Here is a 20,407-nt window from a genome sequence, read left to right as displayed (position 1 = left end):
AACAAGCAAATCTTTGCACATTTTGACTGCCCAAGTAGTGGGTCAAAATAAAAAAATCATAACATCTGTCTCCTGGGCCAACTGTACCTTCCCAGGCCCCTGGCACAGTAAATGTGCACATGTATACACCACCCAAAAATCAGGGGCAATATGTGGCTCTATCTTACATGGCAGGAGGCTTCTTACTGTATAAAAGCAGTACATGACTATGCCATTAATCTAATTAAAAGAAACCATGTTTATTTAGAACTTTAGGTGCCCTATAAGTATAATCTTCCCTTTTTACCTGTAACAGATAGAACATGGCCCGTAAGCACATTATATGGAGCATTTATCTACAAACACAACAGAACCTGAGAGGACTGAGAAAGACACAATTAAAGGAGAAGAAAACGTGGAATCACTTATGGTACCCCCCCATGCAGGCCAGCAATCCTCTTTGGTCTTCTTTCTTTTGCACAGTAGAGTGAAATGCCGCACTTTAACAAAAAAGGCAGCTTTTTGACTCTACTGCACATGTGCAGGCCCTGGGATTGCAGCAAAAATAGAAGAGGATCTCTTGCCTGCATGTTACCTGGGCTGGTGCAAATTTCTGCCAATGGAAGCACCAGCCTGGGTTATCAGGTAAGCAATCTTAATAACTGGGGGGTACCTAAAATTTTGTCAGGAACTAGTTCCTATATAAGTACAATAACTACACTGATTTTAGACATGAAATGGAAGCAACGCAATGGCCACAAAATGAATGGATCTGTGCTGGAATGGAAAAGGATAAAGTCAGACAGGTGAAAGGTTCGATAACAGCACATACCGAAGTTTCATCTTCCATTTCCAAAATATAAGAAATTCCTTCATCAGATGGTGTACCTGAGGGTTTAGTCCACTGCATGGATAACCAACTAATTCCTGCTTTATTTAGTGTCGGACTTGCTGGCATGGTAGGAGCACTGCCTGAGGTGTAAAAGAAAACTTCTTCACTGAAACCACTGTGGATATGAAAGAAAAAACATATTACTGGAAGAAACCAAAGACACCCTGAGGTACTTCTTGGAAGAATATAACTACATTAAAGAGATTCTGTAATGATTTTTAAGGTGTACTTTTTATTTCTAATTTACACTGCTTACATAGCAAATAATTCACTCTACCATTTAAAATTTTATTCTTGACCTAAACAAAGTATTTTTTTTAATATTGGTGGGTAGACCGCCATCTCGGTGCATTGTGCCTGAGCTTTCAGAAAGAGCTAGCGCTACACATTAGAACTGCTTTCAGCTAACCTATTGTTTCTCCTACTCCCATGTAACTGGAGGAGTCCCAAGCCGGACTTGGATTTCTTACTATTGAGTGCTATTCTGATACCTACTGGGAGCTGCTATCTTGCTCCCTTCCCATTGTTCTGCTGATCGAATGCTGGGAGGGGATGATATCACTCCAACTTGCAGCTCAGCAGTAAAGTGTGACCGAAGTTTTTAGAGCTCAAGTCACATGGCTGTAGCACCCTGGGAAATGAAGATTATGACTGGCCCCATGTCAATTTTAAAATCCGGCACAGCCCCAGCCCCACTCAGGAAAAATCACAGGTCTGAATTCTCTTACCTGTCTGTAATTCTATTTAGTTATAGAATTTACGGAGTGTTTTATTACTGTAAAACAGAAAGTTTGGAATGTTTTATCTGGAATGCTTGGGACCAGTGGTATAACTACCCTTGTTTGGTAATCCCCAGGAACCTTTTTCATGCTTGTGTTATGCCCCGACTCTTTTTGCATTTGAATGTTGCTTGTGGGTAAAAAAGGTTGTCAACGCCCATTTTAGGGAAATGGACAATTAGAAAGCATATTACAGAGTAGGATTCTTCATAGAAACATACACATTAGTTGTGTTTTAAGTTTTCAAAAATCTTTTTCCTAACAAACCTTGGCTGGACCCAGCAATGCTTTGTGCCAATCAGAGCTGAAGACTACCTATAGGCAGTGGAATATAGCAGAGCACCTTACTTCCTACCCAGCCCAGCAGAGACTACAGCGGTCAAATAATAACAAATATTTAGTGCGGGTTCATAAAATGCTCTTTACCTCATGCCCATATCATTTTTTGCTGCAAGTCTGAATGTGTATCCCATAGCTGGTGACAACTTTGTTAACCTAAACTGCTTCTGTGGTCCATAATAACACTGGCAGAACTCTTTGCTCCCTTTCCCCTGTAGAAATAGTATAACAAAAGGAAATTAAATAACTATTACATGCATTATAAATACACCAGAGGCATGTATAATATGTGTTATGAGAGACTAACAATAAAAAAACTAATGTTCCAATTTAAAATGTAAGTTATTGCTAGGAAAAATGTAATTTCTCACATTACAGTATTATTATCATTCATATATAGATGAATATGCCATATAAATGAACGAATGCCAAGCAGTTTCTGTCTCCCAAAGTCTAAAACACAGACAGACATATAAATTGTAAAGGCTCATCTCACAATAATATGCACATTATTCCATATTTGCCTAAATACATTTTAAAGCGAGTTGAGCGGTTGCTGTGCATTCCCTTTACACACACCTCTGTTATTAGTCACAATCTAAGGGCCACTTTAGATACCCCATGCAACCCAACTGGAGTCAGCCTGTGTTAAGCTATATTTTCCCCTGGCAAACCAATTAGCCCCAATACTCGCAGAACAAATTGAAAGCCTCAAAGTCTTACTGTCCACCTCCCCGACAATGACTTTTACACATTAATAAATTCTGGGCAATAAGCAACTGACTAGCATTCATGTTTAAAGTTAAGTATGTATAAAAGTACATATGCGCAGAAGGAATTCTCTAAGTGCTCAATAAATTATAAACACTTTACGTTGTTGGTGACAAGACTTACTTCATCCCATTCCAGAAGATAGTTCTCTATTTTACAGCCATTGTCACATGATGCCTAAAACAAAAAACACAACAAAAAATTAATGAGAAAAAAATACCCCAATTACAAACTCAGGTAACCCCACAAATAAATACAATTAAATGGCTAAACATTATCTCATTAGAAGATAATGTGAACAACACATTTTTTAAAACAATTTAATTGTATCAATTGTATGCTACTAAGGTGGTCATACACAGGCCAATAAAAGTTGAAGATGGACAGAGTTGTCAGCTTATTGGCCCATGCATTGGACATTCAGACAGGCCAGATGTCAATTGGGCAGGATTAAAAAACCCATCAGGACATCAGGACAAGGAGTGTATTGACTCATTGATGCGGCACACTTGTACATGTCCCCAAACTGCCCCAAATATTCCCATACCCCATGAGCTCCACAGCTTGATAGCATATATGAATAGGTATTAGTGTGTCCAGTGCAATATAACCATTCAGCTGTTACCAAATCATAAATATTCAACTAAACGGATCATTTATATTAAAAGTATGAGCCAATAATGAATAACATAGGCAGAAATGGGCATATTAATATCAAAATACTTAGGCACCAAAATACTATAGGAGAGGTGACAGTAGAATGTTAGAATATACAGATTACAGAGGACAGTGATAAGGAACACTGAATTCAGTACACTTTCTAGGTATCACTTGTAATCTATATATTCTAGAGCCAGATTAGTATACTTTAAGGGTCCCAATGTTATGGTCTGGCAAAATCCTTCAGTGCACAACATATTAACATACATTCCCATGTTTTAATATAAATAAAGAAGAGTCTAGGGATACAGATACAGACTCTTGGGAGGAGCTTGCATTGCTATGATTACCTTCCACTGGAGAGTGAGTGAATTTTTGGTCCGATTAGTTATTCGTGGATTATTTGGTGTGTCTGGTTCACAGCAAAGTGTAGTGAAACTGACCGCTTCTGACAAGTTTCCCTTTACACAGTTCGACTCCGCTTGAACTCTAAAAAGCAAAAGATATTTAGACAAAGGTCCAAGAACAATAAAACTAAGTTTAAATTTGTAAAAACTAAATATAATAGTATTAGGATAAACCCTAGTGATCAAGGGAGAGTAATGCATATAAGTATTAAAGACTCCTTTAATACTCAATAAACAAAAAATTGTATATATTTCAATCCCTTTAAAGCATTAACAACCCCATATGAAAAGCCTATCAAGTTTCATGCTTGCCCAGCACTGGTGCCTATGATTAAGTGCTGGGTAAGCATGAAATGCGTTAGGCTAGCCATATGGGGTTGTTAATGCTTTTAACGGATTTAAATAATTACAATTTTTTATTTATTGAGTAATAAAGGAGTCTTTATATTCATCGAAAAAATATATATAATTGATCTATAGATTCAGCACAAATGCATTTCTTAAATGAGAAAGAAAGGTAAAAACTAAGTAAGCTTTAACAGAAAGGTGTTTGTAAATACAGCCATAAGCACTCACAGAAACGCTGCACTGACTTCTCTGTGAAAAGATTTGTTGTGTTTGTAATTCATGTGCCAGAGACACACAGCTTTCTGCTCTCTCCTCTCTCCTGCTCCCCCCTCCCTAAAGAATGCTAAGAACTCACTCCCCCCCTTTGGAATGTGGATCTGAGCCAATCAGCAGGAAGCTGACTCATAGTCTTACTAACTGAGCATGGTCACTTGGTCTGGGTATCTGTGCAGGAGTGAGGCATTATGGGAACTTTCTTTACACAGCTCAGCGTTTTTTCTTCCTGTTTGGCTTCTGATCATCTGAACAGATGAAATATGGGGAGAGTTAAGGGCACTATTGAGAGAACTGAAGGTATGCCTGCAGCTTGAGATTAACTCTTTATTAGCCTTTCCTTCTCCTTTAAAAAGAGCAAAATGTTTCCCCATAATAAAACCAACTTGAGATCTACCTGGGCCAACAAACTGCCAATGCTTTACAAAAGATCTAAGGGGCGAAGACAGAGAAGGCAATTAGACATCGGGATTTTAAACCTGCATAGGGGCGACTAAAAATCCAGTCATGCCAACTAATCGCTGTGACAATATCTCTATTAGAATATACCGGTGGTACAAGCCACCAGGATTTCTTATCGCAGTGATTAGTGACCACGACAGGATTTTAAAACTTCCAACCACTAATAGCCCCGCCTCTCTTCGTCCTAAGATATTGAGAATAATAACTGGTTGTGGCAGCTATCATATCACAAATGTTTTCTGATGGTCTCTGAAATAGCTTTGAAAAGGCAAGGAAGGAAGGGCACAAGAGGTTTGGATATAAATACACACGCAGTTATCAGTGCAGAACCTTTTCTTAAAGGGCTACTTCTTCCAAAACATGTTTATAGAAATAGGTCTTAATAGGAAGCCCTTACATTGGTATACAGAACATAGTGTCATATAAGGATCATCACCGTCCACTTTAAACAAGTGTAATTGCTTCTAACATTAGTCTGTGGGCTGTTTGTACTAAAGAAGGAACGGATATACCTCCTTATGCTGGATAGTCAGTCAGTTTGTATGAAAGCCTGTGGGCTGTTTTCAGTCTGATGATATTGCTTTAATCACAGACAATACCTTTGTGACTTCATGAGCCCATATCAGTACACAAATTCAAATAAATTCATCTTAGGTTAATAAAGAAACAAAATAGTTTTAATACCAGGTCTATTAAACACTATACATAAATCTAGAACAAAGAATTAAAAAAACAAATTAACATGTATAGTGCATTGGGTTGTATTTCATAGTCAAGTTCCGCTTCCCATTACAGGAATTAATACAAACACAGCAATGTATAGGAATAAAGAACGCCAGGCTGTGGTCTGATTTGCAATGTGTCATATGTTCCTGCTCGATCACAACTTTTAGTAATCATGTACAGAAGTCTATGTAGCTGGGTGCAGGCTTGTGTGACCATTGGGTCTCCAGTTGGATGGCCTAAATTTACAACAAGCTTACAACGTTTTAACCACATCCGAGTAACATAGTAAGGAAAGAAGAATGATTCAGAAGGACTGGTCCTTCTCTTTTCCCTAATAGGCTGCAAACCGCAATAAAAGATGGCCTGACAGGCCAATTCTGTCCACTAGTAACTAAAGGTGGCCATACACGTTAAGATCCGCTCGCTTGGCGATATCGGGCGAATTTAGGCTAATTCGGTGGTTTGGCCCCAGACAATGGTAATGGGCGCAGTTGGTTTGGGGACCGCATCAACGAGCCGATGCAGTCCCCGATCCGACTAAATTTTTAACCTGCCCCATTTCAGGCCAGATGTCGGTCGGGCAGGCCCGTCGTTGGTGCCCCTACACGGGCCAATAAGCTGCCAATCAGTCTAAGGGACAGCTACAATCGGCCCGTGTATGGCCACCTTAAGGTTGTCTATTCCTCTAAGAAGCACCGTTGTAATTAGCTAGATTTTAAAAGGACATGCTGGTAAATGTGTTTAGTCAATGATCCCATTGCCAGGGTATTTTCTGGCGTATTGCAGCCACAACAAAACACAGCTGACAAAAAGCACCATGTGTCAAAGCCATAAAAGGGAAAGGATTTACGAAAATACATCATTAAAACAGCAAAATAAATAAGCTGATGTCTTCATTTAAAACTTTTACATTTGTAAATAGATACATGAGGTACTGCAAGTACTGGGAAAGCTATTTTACAGGAGGTAAATTGTATCCATCGGATACAACAAAACAGTGCCACGGATTATGATGTGTGTGCAAACAAAATGTAATTTTATTGTCTTACACAGCTATTTTTTAAGTTATAAAAGGAGTTATAAATAAATAACAGTTAGTAGTTGTCTGGAGAATTAGAGGTTATATTATGATGAAGAAACAGTCAGTAACTAGTGACGTGTCAATATATATCTTTCTTTTGATCAAAGTTTTATAGCACACTTCCACCTGAAAGAGCATGGGCAGGATTTGGGCAGCCCCTTCCTGGCTACTGTACACAGATACCACATGCTGAATAAGGGGCTGATACTATTGATATGCAGTGCAACAAAAGCACGTAATCAGTGCATGCTCATCTGTGCTATTGTTTCCAGTAACCGGTCTCTGGCCAATATTTAATTTCTCTCTTTTTAAGCAAACATTAGACTCTTTTTGTTGTCTGAATGAAAGAGCCATCTGTTTCACTGTAGTGATCGCAATTTAAAAGAGCAAAACATGTAAAAAAGATAAACAAAAGCTTGGATAGCTAAGAAACTCCGTACAAGAACCAACCGCAACAGGTAAGCAAACAGAAGCCTATTTGGAGGCTAACGCCTTCCTCCTAATAATCATGGAAATAATATATCACTACATACAGCCTGTGGCTTTGGTAGTGCTTAAACTACAGCTCCCCCAAAGGGATCTGTGGTTGAACTACAAGGCCTAAAGTAGTAAAGTAAGGTGGACATCCCATTCTCATAATACCAGGAGTGCCATGACTTTAAAAGTACAGCTGGTTAACATGCAACCCTCCAAGCTTCTAATATTGTTGAGCAGGGCCAACATCAGGGGTGGAGATTACACATAAATGAGGAGTGGTCAGGTTGAATTTGGGATGTGAGTGAGCATGGGAAGGCCTTTTTTTTTTTTTACTGGGGCCTGGCAGGGCTTACCGCACAGCAGGCCAATGTGACCATTGGGCCCCTCTGGGACAGAGCCCTGATAACTAGCCATGAAAGTGTTGCATGATTTTTGATAGAGATTCTGTTGAAGGGTTTTTGGAAATGTAGTTCTATAACTGCTCAAGGTCTGCTGGGATGGGCAACACTGAAACTGAGTATTACTGTTCCCATTTCACCCTACTTTAGCTGCTATCCAACATTAAGTTTACCTTCTGAGGGGTGATTATAGCCTGTTGCACACTCTCCTGGCCTACAGCTGCATCTCTGTGGGGGGGGGGTCATGCCAGTGTCCCTTAACTAAACAACCCCTTGAAGACAGCTTTAGTACAGATATAGCAGGCACAACAGATTTTCAGAGACTTGGCTGTTGCAAATCTGGAAAATGAGTAAATGGGTAAGATGTCTGTGGGTTTTAGTAAATATATTAACCTCATATCAGGTAAGATGCTTTGTAATCAATAAAAAAAAAAGACAACAATGAAATTATGTTAGCAAGAAATTTAGTAGTAGTATTGCCCTACCGTGCATGATAATCAGTTGCAGGTCTCAAGTCATCCATAGTAACAGTGGCCTTTTCTCCACTGCAAAAAGTGAAAAAAAAATGTAAACATAAATATTTAATAGAAAGCGGTCCAATGCTGCTTTTTATACATTCACTGTGTGATAAATAAAACTGAAATTTATAAAATTAATTTATAGGAATTAAAAAAAAAAAGATAATGAATGTAAACAGGTTAAAAATAGAAAGAAAATGGTCCCAGAATGACTAAATTGCTTTTTGTATTCCTGGAAATCCCAATATAAGACATCCTCACTTTTAAGTAGAACTACTAGGATCTGAGTGTTTTGCTATCAGAACACGCAGATAACTACAAACAGCAATTGCAAAGTCAGTACAGTAGAACTGCCCTGTTTAATATTGGACATAGAGCAATAGCACCACCTCCTGCCCACACATCAACACAAAAGCCAAATGTGAATGATACTGCAACATATTCAAAATGCAGTTGCACCTATAAATACACTACACTGTTACAAAATAACCAAAATCTACTGCTTTTATCAAGTCCTCTCTTTGAAAGTGCCCCAAAGATGTAGATTATAATGAATAATGCAATCTATAAAAATTTCTAAGTCACGTAATTCCTTACTCAGTTACACTATCTCTATTAATTACAGTAGGGGAACATTATCTATTATATAAATAATGCCCTTCCAACTGTAAAATATCAGAATATTAAAGCTGTTGTATGTGCCATATAAGGCAAGGTTGTAGGGTCCCTCACCCTTCTAATACTTGCGCATTTTAACTGTGTATTTTTCTTTTCTTTCTAAACAACACATGTTTAAAGAGCCATATGACACAAATGATATCACTAAGCAGCATATCCAGGAAGAGGGGTACTCCTCTGCAAGTGAAGCAATAACTGTACCATTGGGGAGGAGTATTCATGGTCCCTGTGTATCATAAGGATAATTTTACAGGTTATTCATGGTTCTTTTGTTACATTTATCCGCCCACAGTAAAATTATCTGCTTAATGACCTTTAAGTGATCATGGAACATCTTAGAGGCTTCTTACAAACTTTTAAATTCATAATAAGTTGTACATTATTCCCAAGACATACACACATATGGGAGCAGTGTAAAACTGCCCAGATTTATCTACTTAACAAGATACTTACCTATAAGCAACCTTGTACTTTCCATCTTTCCCACTGCTCGACAGCAGGATTTCATAAGCGTATGGTTCAGGGCTACATGTCCCATCATTCTGCTCACTGATAAGGCTGGAAGGTGATGACCATGATAATGTTACAGACCTGGCCTGGATATCGGATACCTGGAAAAAAAATTGTGAAACAAATAAAAGCTCATACTTACATACATACATGGCTACATACATGTCCTCCCTGATTTCCTCCGGAGAGAATCCTCCCCCAGTCTTTTTAAAACAAAGGTTAAAGACTACCTTTTGGAGCATTCGCCCAGCACCTGATCTGGGAACTGGCACTTATATTGTAGTGTCACCCACTGTGACCTACAGCACTTATATTTGCCTATTTGTGTCTGTTAGTTACCCTCCCATATAGATTGTAAGCTCTACGGGGCAGGGACCTCCTTCCTCTTGTGTCCTCGACTCTTAACTTATTGCTGCTGTATTTATCTGTATTTATTATTATACTTTGTATTTATCTATTATCTTAACACCCTGTTTGTATTAATGTATTCTACTGTACAGCGCTGCGTACATAAGTAGCGCTTTATAAATAAAGATATACATACATACATACATACAGTTGCTTGTATACTTGTAATACTGTTTGGTTACACATGTTGATAGCCTAATCAGGCTGATCTTTTGGATCACTAGGTAGAAGTGAGCCTCCTTACATTTTGGAATGGCTGATAAACATGTAGACACATACAGACAGAATTATGTACCTTATAAACATTGGAGCAATTGCCCAGAACTTTTTCATTATAATCTTTTTATTAAACTTCCAACATACATAAAAAATAAAGGCAGTGTGGTTCAATGTTGAGGTATGCATAACAAAAATCTGGGTCAATAAAGTGTAAATGCCTAAATCTACTAAATGAAAAAAAATATTGATGATTGTTTTAGGGAATACTAACTAAACTTTATGATTCCATTTTAATTGTAAGCAACTTTGCAATATACATCACTGACAAATCTGAAATGGGTTTAGTTATTTGTAAATCTAATTGCTATACAAAGTAGTTTCTGTCTTCCCTTCTCTGCACTACTGGTTTTGGTTCTGAATACACCTATTATAATACATAAAGCCAACAGAGTGCTTTAAAGAGATTGTTCATCCTGTGCACAAGCCACTGCTTAAATAAATGGCAGTTTTTAGGAACTAATGCTTATTTTACATATAGCACAACCCCCATTAATATAGCACTTCTACATGCCAGCAATGGCATGTCAGCAAAAGCAACTGATTGTGGGAAAGGCTATGGAAATTGGAGACCCTCTCAGTCTGTGCATTCATTTGCTCTTATGGGAACTGTACGACTGGCACTACTAAATGTCAGCATAGCTCTGTCCTGCCATTGGGCTTTGCTCTCTGCTCAATCTTTCAGGTGAAATACCTGCTGTGAATGGTATTACTTTACAGAAGGGAACAAAGGAGCACAGTGAGAATGTGAAATGTAATGGGATTCCTATGAACTCTGGAAAAGCCCACGTACAAGTAAATAATAGCAGCTCTTCCGAACATCGCAGTGATGAAATATAGCTGATCACATTGCTAGAGCTTGTCACAAGAATATGAACTAGACAGAATACAAATATATTACAGAACCTCTTGCAGTATTTATGCTTTAAATACAGTGCATGCTGTTACCTGGTATATGCTTCTGACAGAGACAGGTATCTCATGTTCTTTTTGTAATTTATTTTTTTTGTGGTTCCTGCAACAGTATACCAACCAGCATTTTAAAAAATATATTTTAAAGCAGGATGTAGGATTTAATTCTGTTCCCTTGGTTGCTCCTCTTGTATATATGCATAGTGACAGATTTATGAGGTGAAAGGCCAGATCAGCTTTTCCCCCTGAGTAAAGAGCATTTGTCTCCATAAAGTTATATTAATGGCACATTCTGTAGCTGCACATAATATGAGTTAGGCACCCTATTGGATATGTGCATGTGTGTATGGCTTTTCTATACGGTGTTCATGGGTGATCAGGGTAAGACTGGCCCAGTGGGAAACAAGGAAACATCCCATTGAGTGGTGGCAGCAGAGGCTGGGCCCTTGAGGTCAGTTCTCTGGTGGGACCCAGGTACCCACTAGGACTACAGTTTAGGTGATGCCTGAGCCAGGTGTCTAGAAGATGCAATGCACCATGTACTGTATATTTAGCATATGGGCACATCTTCACTGTCCACTCATAAATAAGCCTAGAAATCTCCTGTTCAATCTCCATCATTTCATGCAATGAGACAGAACAAGGAAAGAAAATAAGTCTTACAATAGTGGCAAGCAGGGTGGCATGGTGGATATAACTTCTACCTTGCCGTGCTTGGGTCATGAGTTTAATTCTGGCCTGTGTACTACCTGAAAGGGGTTTGTATATTTTCCCCAGGTTTGTGCGTTAATTGTAGGTATATTGGCTTCCAATGATACTGACTTTAATGTAGGTGAATGCGATAGGGACCTTAGACTGTAAGCTCCATGAACAAGAGGAAGGCAAAACAGGGACGTGCCTAGGTTGAAACAGGGGTGGGGAAGATGGGGGGGCTAGGCACGTACTTTTTCTTTTACCTACCCCTTGTCTGGGCCTTGTACCCCCACTAGCTGGTCCTTGTTATCCTCTCACCCCCCCTTTCTTCAGTGCTTGTGTGCACTCATTGGTGTACACATGCAGGGGGTCAGGATGAGGTGGCTGGCCGGGTTGGTAAACTCCACTGAGGCAAGAACTGATATAAATTCTGGATGATCTTTGTAAAGTTCTACATAGATAATAATGATTCCTAAATAAGAATAAAACTGTGGCTAAAACAGTTGCAGTGCTGGTACACAACACACTTTATGAGGTTTTTGAGGTAGTAGTCTGTCTGCCACATCTGATTTTGGAAATGTGCTTTTTATGTTTCAATATTGGAAACGGCAATATGTGGATTATGAGTGTTGCTGCTTTCTTTTCACCTATCTTGTTACTGGGCTTCTTTTTATGTGTTTGTTTAGATGTGTATAGTTTTTAATGAAGACAATGAATGAAGATAAAAGTAAGAGATGGTTTTAGCTTTTCAGAGAAGACTTCAAGTGAATATTCCAAGAAAGTTCTAAAGATTCAGATGCTTTGTGTGCCTTACTTTCATGTGTATCGAGACTGAACCAACAATGAACCTTCAAAGCAACAAAAAAAAAAAAAAGCATCTTACTTTTATATGCATTTCTATTGCTGATGAGATGCAGGGAGCAACTGAGTTTATGAGGATAAAACATAAAATGAAAGCAAGTACTTGAACACAGGTGTGGTCCCCAAAGTAATAAAGCATTTAGCAGACTGCGAATATGTCTTTCAGCAATCTAGGCTACCACTGGATGTTTTATTTTTGGAAAACCTGTGGATGCCACTTCCCAGGAACTTTGTGTTTGACTAAATCTTGGTATCTTTATTATAATAAAGGTATGCACTATAACGGCTTTGGCTTAATTAAAGCAAATAACTGATATTGGTTAATAAATAGGGCAAATCTGTTACATGTTACAGTAAAGGAATACTGTCATGGGAAAACATGTTTTTTTTGTTTTTTTTAAACACATCAGTTAATAGAGCTTCTCCAGCAGAATCCTGCATTGAAATCTGTTTTTAAAAACACAGATTTTTTTATATTTAATTTTGAAATTTCACATGGGGCTAGCCATAGTCTTCATTTCCCAGGGTGCTACAGTCATGTGACCTGTGCACTGATAAACTTCAGTCACACTTTACTGCTGTGCTGCAAGTTGGAGTGATATCTCCCCCCTCCCAGCAGCCGATAAACAGAACAATGGGAAGGGAGCAAGATAGCAGCTCCGAGTAGAAATCAGAATAGCACTCAATAGTAAGAAATCCAAGTCCATCTTGGGACTCCTCCAGTTACATGGGAGTAGGAGAAACAATAGGTTACCTGAAAGCAGTTCTAATGTGTAGCGCTGCCTCTTTCTGAAAGCTCAGATGCACAATGCACTGAGATGGCTGCCTACTCACTAATATTACAACTAATAAAAACCCCTTAGAGTAGGAGAAGCAATTCAAAGTGATTAAGGAGATGCTGCAGCCTAAAGGTGGTCATACACGGGCCGATTCTAGCTGCTGACATTGGTCCTTTAGATCGTCTCTGTGATGTGGTCCCCAAACCGGACGGGCACCTATACCCACTGTTCTAAACGACCAAATTAGCCTGATATCGCCCACCTGTAGGTGGGGATATCAGGAGAAGATCCGCTTGCTTGGAGACCTCACCAAGCAAACAGATCTTACCGTGTATGGCCACCTTTAGGGTGAAGAAACACAAAGCTAATCTTAGCAGCGATGTGTCATGGCTACTGAAATACACAATGCTGATCATTTCTACGTGTTTTAGAAGAGCCAATGCTCAGTATTGTCTCTGACAAGGTATTTTCTGGAGTTTAGTAGCTGTAAAAAAGTAGCTGCTACTAGTAGCTCAGTGTGTCTTCACCCTTACTACTAACCTTTTAACACCTAGGGGCACATTTACTAACCCACGAACGGGCCGAATGCGTCCAATTGCGTTTTTTTCGTAATGATCGGTATTTTGCAATTTTTTCGGAAATTATCGCAACTTTTTCGTTACCAATGCGATTTGTGCGAAAAAACGCGAGTTTTTCGTAGCCATTCCGAAAGTTGCGCAAAATCTGGCGATTTTTTCGTAGCGTTAAAACTTGCGCGAAAAGTCACGATTTTTTCGTAGGGTTAAAACTTGCAAATCGTATTGGTAACGAAAACGTCGCGATAATTTCCGAAAAGTTGTAAAGGCGCCGAAAAAATTGCAAAAAATACGAAAAAGTCGCAAAATGTTCGTTTTCCAATCGGAATTTTTTCAATTCGGATTCGAATTCGTGTCTTAGTAAATCAGCCCCCTAGAGTGGAAGTTATTTCGATATTTCAAAGAGGCTGTTCACTGATTGAAAACCTTTTAGTCCTTTAAAAGCTCTCGTGCAGCCTGCAGACCCCTGGTTGGACAGTTTTACAATAAATAAGAAACTGCACAGCACTTTATGTATGTTTGCCCTTATTTTGCCCTTGCTTGTCTATATGGAATCTATAAAAAATTAACAAAATCCAAGAGAAAATAAAAGATGATGGTGGCCCTTTTAAAAGACTTACCACAGGTTGGGAAACCGTTGAGAGCAGTGCTTCGAGTGCCTTTGTTTCATCATCTTTTTCTGTAAAGGAAATAACAGGGACTTAACTACTGTGTATGCTTTAGAATCCAGAAATAGATCATAGATCAGTGTCAGAGTGGGGTGCCAAGGGCCCACCAGAAAATCTTAGACTTTTGGCCCACTTTACCCTTCTCTATTTACTCGCTTTCTTTAATTATTTCTTATACATACTATTTACTATCCTTTCCTCCATTTATTCTTTTATACTCCATTTATTCTGTTTTATACCAAAATGGTGGGTAAAAAATGTTATGTTAAAGTGATACTGACACAAAAAAACTACTTTTTAAAATATGAATCTACATAAAAAGTTCCCTATAGGTCATGTTGATCATTTTTCACTGATATGGCTGCTTTTGTTAGTAATTATTAATTGAACTCCCTAAACCTGACTGTTTTGCCAACCTGACTGTCCCTTCTCAGCCTGTCAGTTATAGCTTCTAATGCTTACGGACTCCTGCTGCACAAATATGGCCGCCCCCTCATAGGGGAACATGGGGGATCAGATAGGGAATGTAAAAGCCTCAGGAAATACGTTTATGGCAAAATTATAAACCTCATGCAAAGACAATGTTATGAAAGATGTAAAAAAGGTTACTTCTGTCAGTATCACTTTAAGAACACCCATGTCTTGTTAAGAGGGTGTTGAAGCTTAAAGGAACAGTAACACCAAAAAATGAAAGAGCTTTAAAATAATAAAAATATAATGCACTGTTGCCCTGCACTGGTAAAACTGGTGTGTTTGCTACAGTAACACTACTATAATTTATATAATAAGCTGCTGTGTAGCCACGGGGGCAGCCATTCAAGCTGGAAAAAAGGAGAAAGGGCACAGGTTACATAGCAGACAACAGATAAGTTCTGTAGAATACAATAGTGTTTTATCTGTTATCTACTAAGTGCCTGTGCCTTTTCTCCTTTGAATGGCTGCCCCCATGGCTACATAGCAGCTTATTTATATAAATTATAGTAGACTTTCTGAAGTAAACACACAACTTTTACCAGTGCAGGGCAGCAGCACATTATATTTTAGTTACTTTTATACACTTTAATTTTTTGATGTTACTGTTCCTTTAACTTACCAATGGTCTCTGCAACCAGCAAAAACAAATAACATTTAATTCTGGCCTAAGAAACAGACTATTAAATCTCTTCATACATCTCATGATCACTTAAAAATGCTTTTAGCATACTGAACAATGGCAGCTTGACCACCATTCTTCTCAATTGGATAACAAATACCTGTCATGGGCCTTTACTCAAAAATGCTTAGGAGGGTGTCTTTATGGGGAGATTTGTCTGTCACTGCTTGATGTGCCCAAAATATGGGCAATTCTGCACATTATAATTATTCACATCAATCTGTGCCCCAGTGGAGCTTGCAATCTAAAATTTTACCCATAGGCACACATATAAATTAAAATATTAGTTTTTGGACTCTGGAAAGGAGCATCTGAATGAAACAAACAAAGACAGAAGGGTAGACTATGTAAACTCAATACAGACAGTGCCCTGCTTGGCATCAAGCCAAAAACTGCAAGGTAATGATCCTAACCACTGTGCCACAAACTAACATTCGAAACTTACTGGAAGTTGTGGTTATATTTTCCAGTTATGAAAGTGCTCTTGGGCACACTACCTTGTATTTCTGTCTCCCCTGGAGAGCCACCTTTCCCTTTGTGCTTGTTCTTTGTCTGCCCTGTATTTAAGCCTGAATTCTGGCCTTTTACAAGTCCATTTGATTCATTTATTGGAGAAGTGCTTTTCTTGGGTGAGAATGGGGGGCTGTTAAGCTTCTCTTTCTGTACTCCATGTCTGTCTTTGAGCTTTTTCTGCAACCTCTCATGTATTTTGTTGGATCTTTCATCTCTGAGGTTAGATCGTCCATGCGTAGAAAGAGTATCTGAAATTACAGGGAAGAACTTAGTCTGGACACCAATTACTGCAGTTTATTCACTTGAGTTCTTATTTCTTGCTAACTTTTCCATATGACCTTAGCACTGTGCCTTGGCTGACAGAGGTTACTGGAAAGTTTTAAGTCTTCCCACTCAGGATAATGGATAGGAATCTTCAATTAGTCGCAGCCAATTTGATGGTCACTACATAGAAAGTGTCCTATGTATCATCTTATATTACAAGTATAAAAATGATGTACAAAAACTCATAATCCTCAAAATAAACTGTAGTGCCTTAACTTAAGTTTAAAGTTTTTAGGCCCTCAAACTCAGTCTGGGTTTCTACTATTAAGTCCCTGTCAGGTGCGACAAGTGTCCTAATGTTACACATCACATTTTCTCTGCCAGAGGAGGAAACACCACTACTGCTCCAAACCCTACAAAAACCATGCAAGCAATAAGCCACTTACTGCGATGGCACGACTACACACATGGGATTGCTTGAAAATAAAAATTTGAGTATTTGTACAGCAGTAGGTGCTGTCCATTAAAATCAAGAGCTGCATATACGCATAAAAACGCAAAACAATGCACTCTCGCGTTTTTATGCATATATCAGCTACATGTGCCTGCACCCGAGCATATTCCATTTATTCAGGTGCAGGCACATGTAGGAGGCATAGGGCAGAATTTGTCTGGCATTAGCCTAAAGTATATTGCAGTTTCTCTGCTGCTGTTTTTTGCCATGAATTATTAGCAAAAAAGAGTTAGAGTGACTTAGATAAGAGCGCCTTTAATGAAAAAACTCCCTGGCTATTATTATTATTAACATTTATTTATAAAGCAAAAACATATTCCGCAGCGCTGTACAAGTGGGTTTCATACATTGGACATACAGAGTAACATATAAAGCAATCAATAACCGATACAAGAAGTGAAGAGAGCTCTGCCCAAAAGAGCTTACACTCTACAAGGAGGCTATAAAGTAATGTTATAAAGGTATGGGACCTGTTATCCAGAATGCTTGGGACCTGGGGTTTTCCGGATAAGGGATCTTTTTGTAATTTGGATCTCCATAACTTAAGTTAAAAATCATTTAAATATTGAATAAACCCAATAGGCATGTTATGCCTCCAATAAGGATTAATTATATCTTAGTTGGGATCAAGTACAAGGTACTGTTTTATAATGGGAGATGACCTTTCCGTAATTCAGAACTTTCTGGATAACAGGTTTCCGGATAAGGGATCCCATACCTGTATATTAGAGGCCTCATCTATGTCAAAGCAAGTAAATATAGAGGTATGTATTCATGCAAGTACCTGTGAATACTGTTGAAAATTACATAATATGGCAAGCACTATTGTGCTGTGCACTAGTACTTGGGTTTGTAAATGAGCCTTTTTATTTTTTTACATTTCTTTTGGATTTCTATTTAAACTATACAGCAGGTAACTATGAGCATGAATGGTAAAAACAGTCATACAATTTCATAATCAGTAATTTAGAATTTATCATAAGGAAGCCATAAAAGCATGAAATGATCTAGTCTTTGGTAGCATTTATCAGGATGAAAGCAAGCACATCTAGCACTTGGATCCATAAAATGTTACCGAATAAAAATCAATGTAAAATTTATTTTAAAAAACCATATACAACAAAGAAAACTGTAAAACTTTTGCATATTTAGTGATGCTCACAAAAGATTATGCTTGTATTACCGCTCTAGTTTTCTGCACAGACAAAAATAGACTTTGCCTGATGACGTGGGTGAGTCTCATTTAACCCAGAGGCAGAGTTCTGAGCACATGTTTTGTAAGACTAATGTTACCAGGTGCTTTGAGAATCAGAAGGTTACGTTAATGAAAACTTTCATACACGGTTAAATTTTCCTTCAGTGGAAATTTTTAGAAATTGATATAGGGATCTATTATGAGAAAAAACATTCTGTCATCGCCAGCATACAGCCTTTTCCTGAAGTGACCTAACAAACAATTCTTCATTTTTTAATGTTGTTTAACAACCTTAAGCATGGTGCTCCCAATAACAGGAAGATAAATCAGATAGTTGTTTCTTCAAAAATAAAGAGCTAGTTTAGGTACAACAAGACTACATGAAACAGAAGTTTTCCCATGAGTACCAACGATGATGGGGGACTGGAATTTGGTCTCTTTTTCATTGTTGAACTGAGAGTGCAATACCCATTGTGCCAACCGGTATACATTAGGGCAGTGATTTCCAAATCATGGGAAGCGTGGTGGTGGTAGCACTGGGTATCTAACTGGTGGGTCACTCTAATAAAGGTTATGGCTAATGCCAGACAGCGCTGATTCTCAGACTGTGGATAACTAAGGCTGAGACTCATCCCCTATGCTGACATTAGCCTTTACCTGAAGCCATTGTGCCAGCCCGGGTGCAGGCACATGGATTTTGTTGCTGAAAACCGCGCGTATGCATTTCAGAGCATTCACCTAAGCCAACATAATGGCTTTGAGTGCAGTCACAAGGAAAGGCTAATGCCAGTGTAGGAGATGATCTTGGCCTGCGGTTATCCACAGGCCGAGAATTAGTACCATCTAGCATTACTTAAAGGTATACTGTATTGACCAATTATGGATTATAAAAAAAAAACATATACTGTGTGCTTCTAAGCAGGTCTAGAGCAGTCCAGAAAAATACCAATTCTCAACTTTGGAACAAAGTGCAGAAACTTGTGGCAATTCAGCAAAACATACAAAAATGATTGATTGCACCCATTTTTTACGCTTTGCACTTTGCTTTCACTCCTGTAAATGACCCCTAAGGTCTTTAACTAATTATCTAAAGACAGAAAATTATGGCAACTACTTACCGAGATCTCCATATACCTGTGCGGCATGATACTGTGGGGTATACTGGGAGGCCACATCTCCTGCTCCAGTCACTGGTGAGTAGATGTGTCGAGGTGGGGGAGGCATCATAGCTGGAAGAGGAATGAATCCTGGTATTGGAGGTGGGGGTCGATGTATGACCGCATGGCTGCCTGTATGGAACTCAGGGGGTTGTGGAACCACTACAACTCTACGCACACCATTATCCTCAATTACCTATATGGGTTATATAGAAAATATAAGTTGCTTAATTTAGCTTAATAGCGTTGCTAAAGTTGCTAAATAGCTGAATACATTTTTTAGCATTATTTTTAAGGATCTGTTGTTCAAATTTAGATAACAGCTAGAGATGAAAATGCAGAACTGGCCAAACTAACCAAAAACTTATGAAGTCATATGTGGTCATCTTTGCAGATTACAAATTACAGCTTAGTCTTCTGCAAGAAAAGGCTTCTCCTGCAGGCAAAAAAGCACCCAGCCTGACATCGCTCTAAAGGGCCCATAGAAGCTGCAGTCAGGCTAAATGTAAACAAGGACAGGAAGACTTGCATAGTGACTGAACTACGATGTGAAATGAAAAGCTGGCTCCATGTCAAAAGCAGAATGGACAGGTTTGTATTTAGTTTGGGCATATGAGCCAGATGTAGCCAGGGGAACAGCATTAATACTGCAGTCACATTCTGGTGACACCAAATGTACACTTACAAAATGAAATCACCTTCTGCCTTTCTATAAAATCCCATACTGCTGTCTGTACTACACAGTTTCAGGAGGGAGCACCTTTGCACAGGTACTGGATTCCAGCACATGCATCTGAAACAAAGGGGCTCATCCATCAGCTGGGATCCCAAAACTACCTTTCTGTTTGCTCATGTTAGATTAAACACGGTCGCTAAAGATTAACCACCCTTCTGTCGACAAAGTTTAAAGGTAAATGTTGGACAGCAGAACAAATGTGCTGGCAGGTGTAATTTGAAGATGTTGTTTGTACATATGTTTTCACGTAATGGAGTGATAGGGCTATTACAATGTTTATATGAGCCATAAAATGAGCTACTTTACACCATGGAATGATACTGTACACATAACCACAAGCTCACAAGCATATGTGGATAATCTGAATGTTATTCAGATAGATAAGTTCCCAGATCTCAACTTGTG

At 38.7% G+C, this 20,407-nt stretch overlaps 1 protein-coding gene across 6 annotated transcripts in view; it reads right to left on the bottom strand.

Moving 5' to 3' along the window:
- The window catches only part of LOC100492173 (fibronectin type III domain containing 3A), an 89,074-nt gene that overhangs the window by 15,039 nt on the left and 53,628 nt on the right, over positions 1 to 20,407 (bottom strand). For all 6 annotated transcript variants that reach the window (XM_018091725.2, XM_004911963.4, XM_004911964.4 and 3 more), the window contains 9 exons: positions 19,228 to 19,462; positions 16,121 to 16,384; positions 14,423 to 14,481; positions 9,242 to 9,399; positions 8,078 to 8,137; positions 3,771 to 3,909; positions 2,884 to 2,937; positions 2,077 to 2,201; positions 812 to 986 (listed from right to left, as the gene is read on the bottom strand). In XM_018091725.2, coding sequence (XP_017947214.2) covers positions 812 to 986; positions 2,077 to 2,201; positions 2,884 to 2,937; positions 3,771 to 3,909; positions 8,078 to 8,137; positions 9,242 to 9,399; positions 14,423 to 14,481; positions 16,121 to 16,384; positions 19,228 to 19,462 — 1,269 coding nt within the window. The remainder of the gene's footprint in view (positions 1 to 811; positions 987 to 2,076; positions 2,202 to 2,883; positions 2,938 to 3,770; positions 3,910 to 8,077; positions 8,138 to 9,241; positions 9,400 to 14,422; positions 14,482 to 16,120; positions 16,385 to 19,227; positions 19,463 to 20,407) is intronic.

Source organism: Xenopus tropicalis, chromosome 2 (genome assembly GCF_000004195.4).
Source record: "Xenopus tropicalis strain Nigerian chromosome 2, UCB_Xtro_10.0, whole genome shotgun sequence".
NCBI lineage: Eukaryota > Metazoa > Chordata > Amphibia > Anura > Pipidae > Xenopus > Xenopus tropicalis.
Note: the sequence above shows the minus strand (reverse complement) of the source record. Positions and strands in the feature narration are given on the sequence as shown.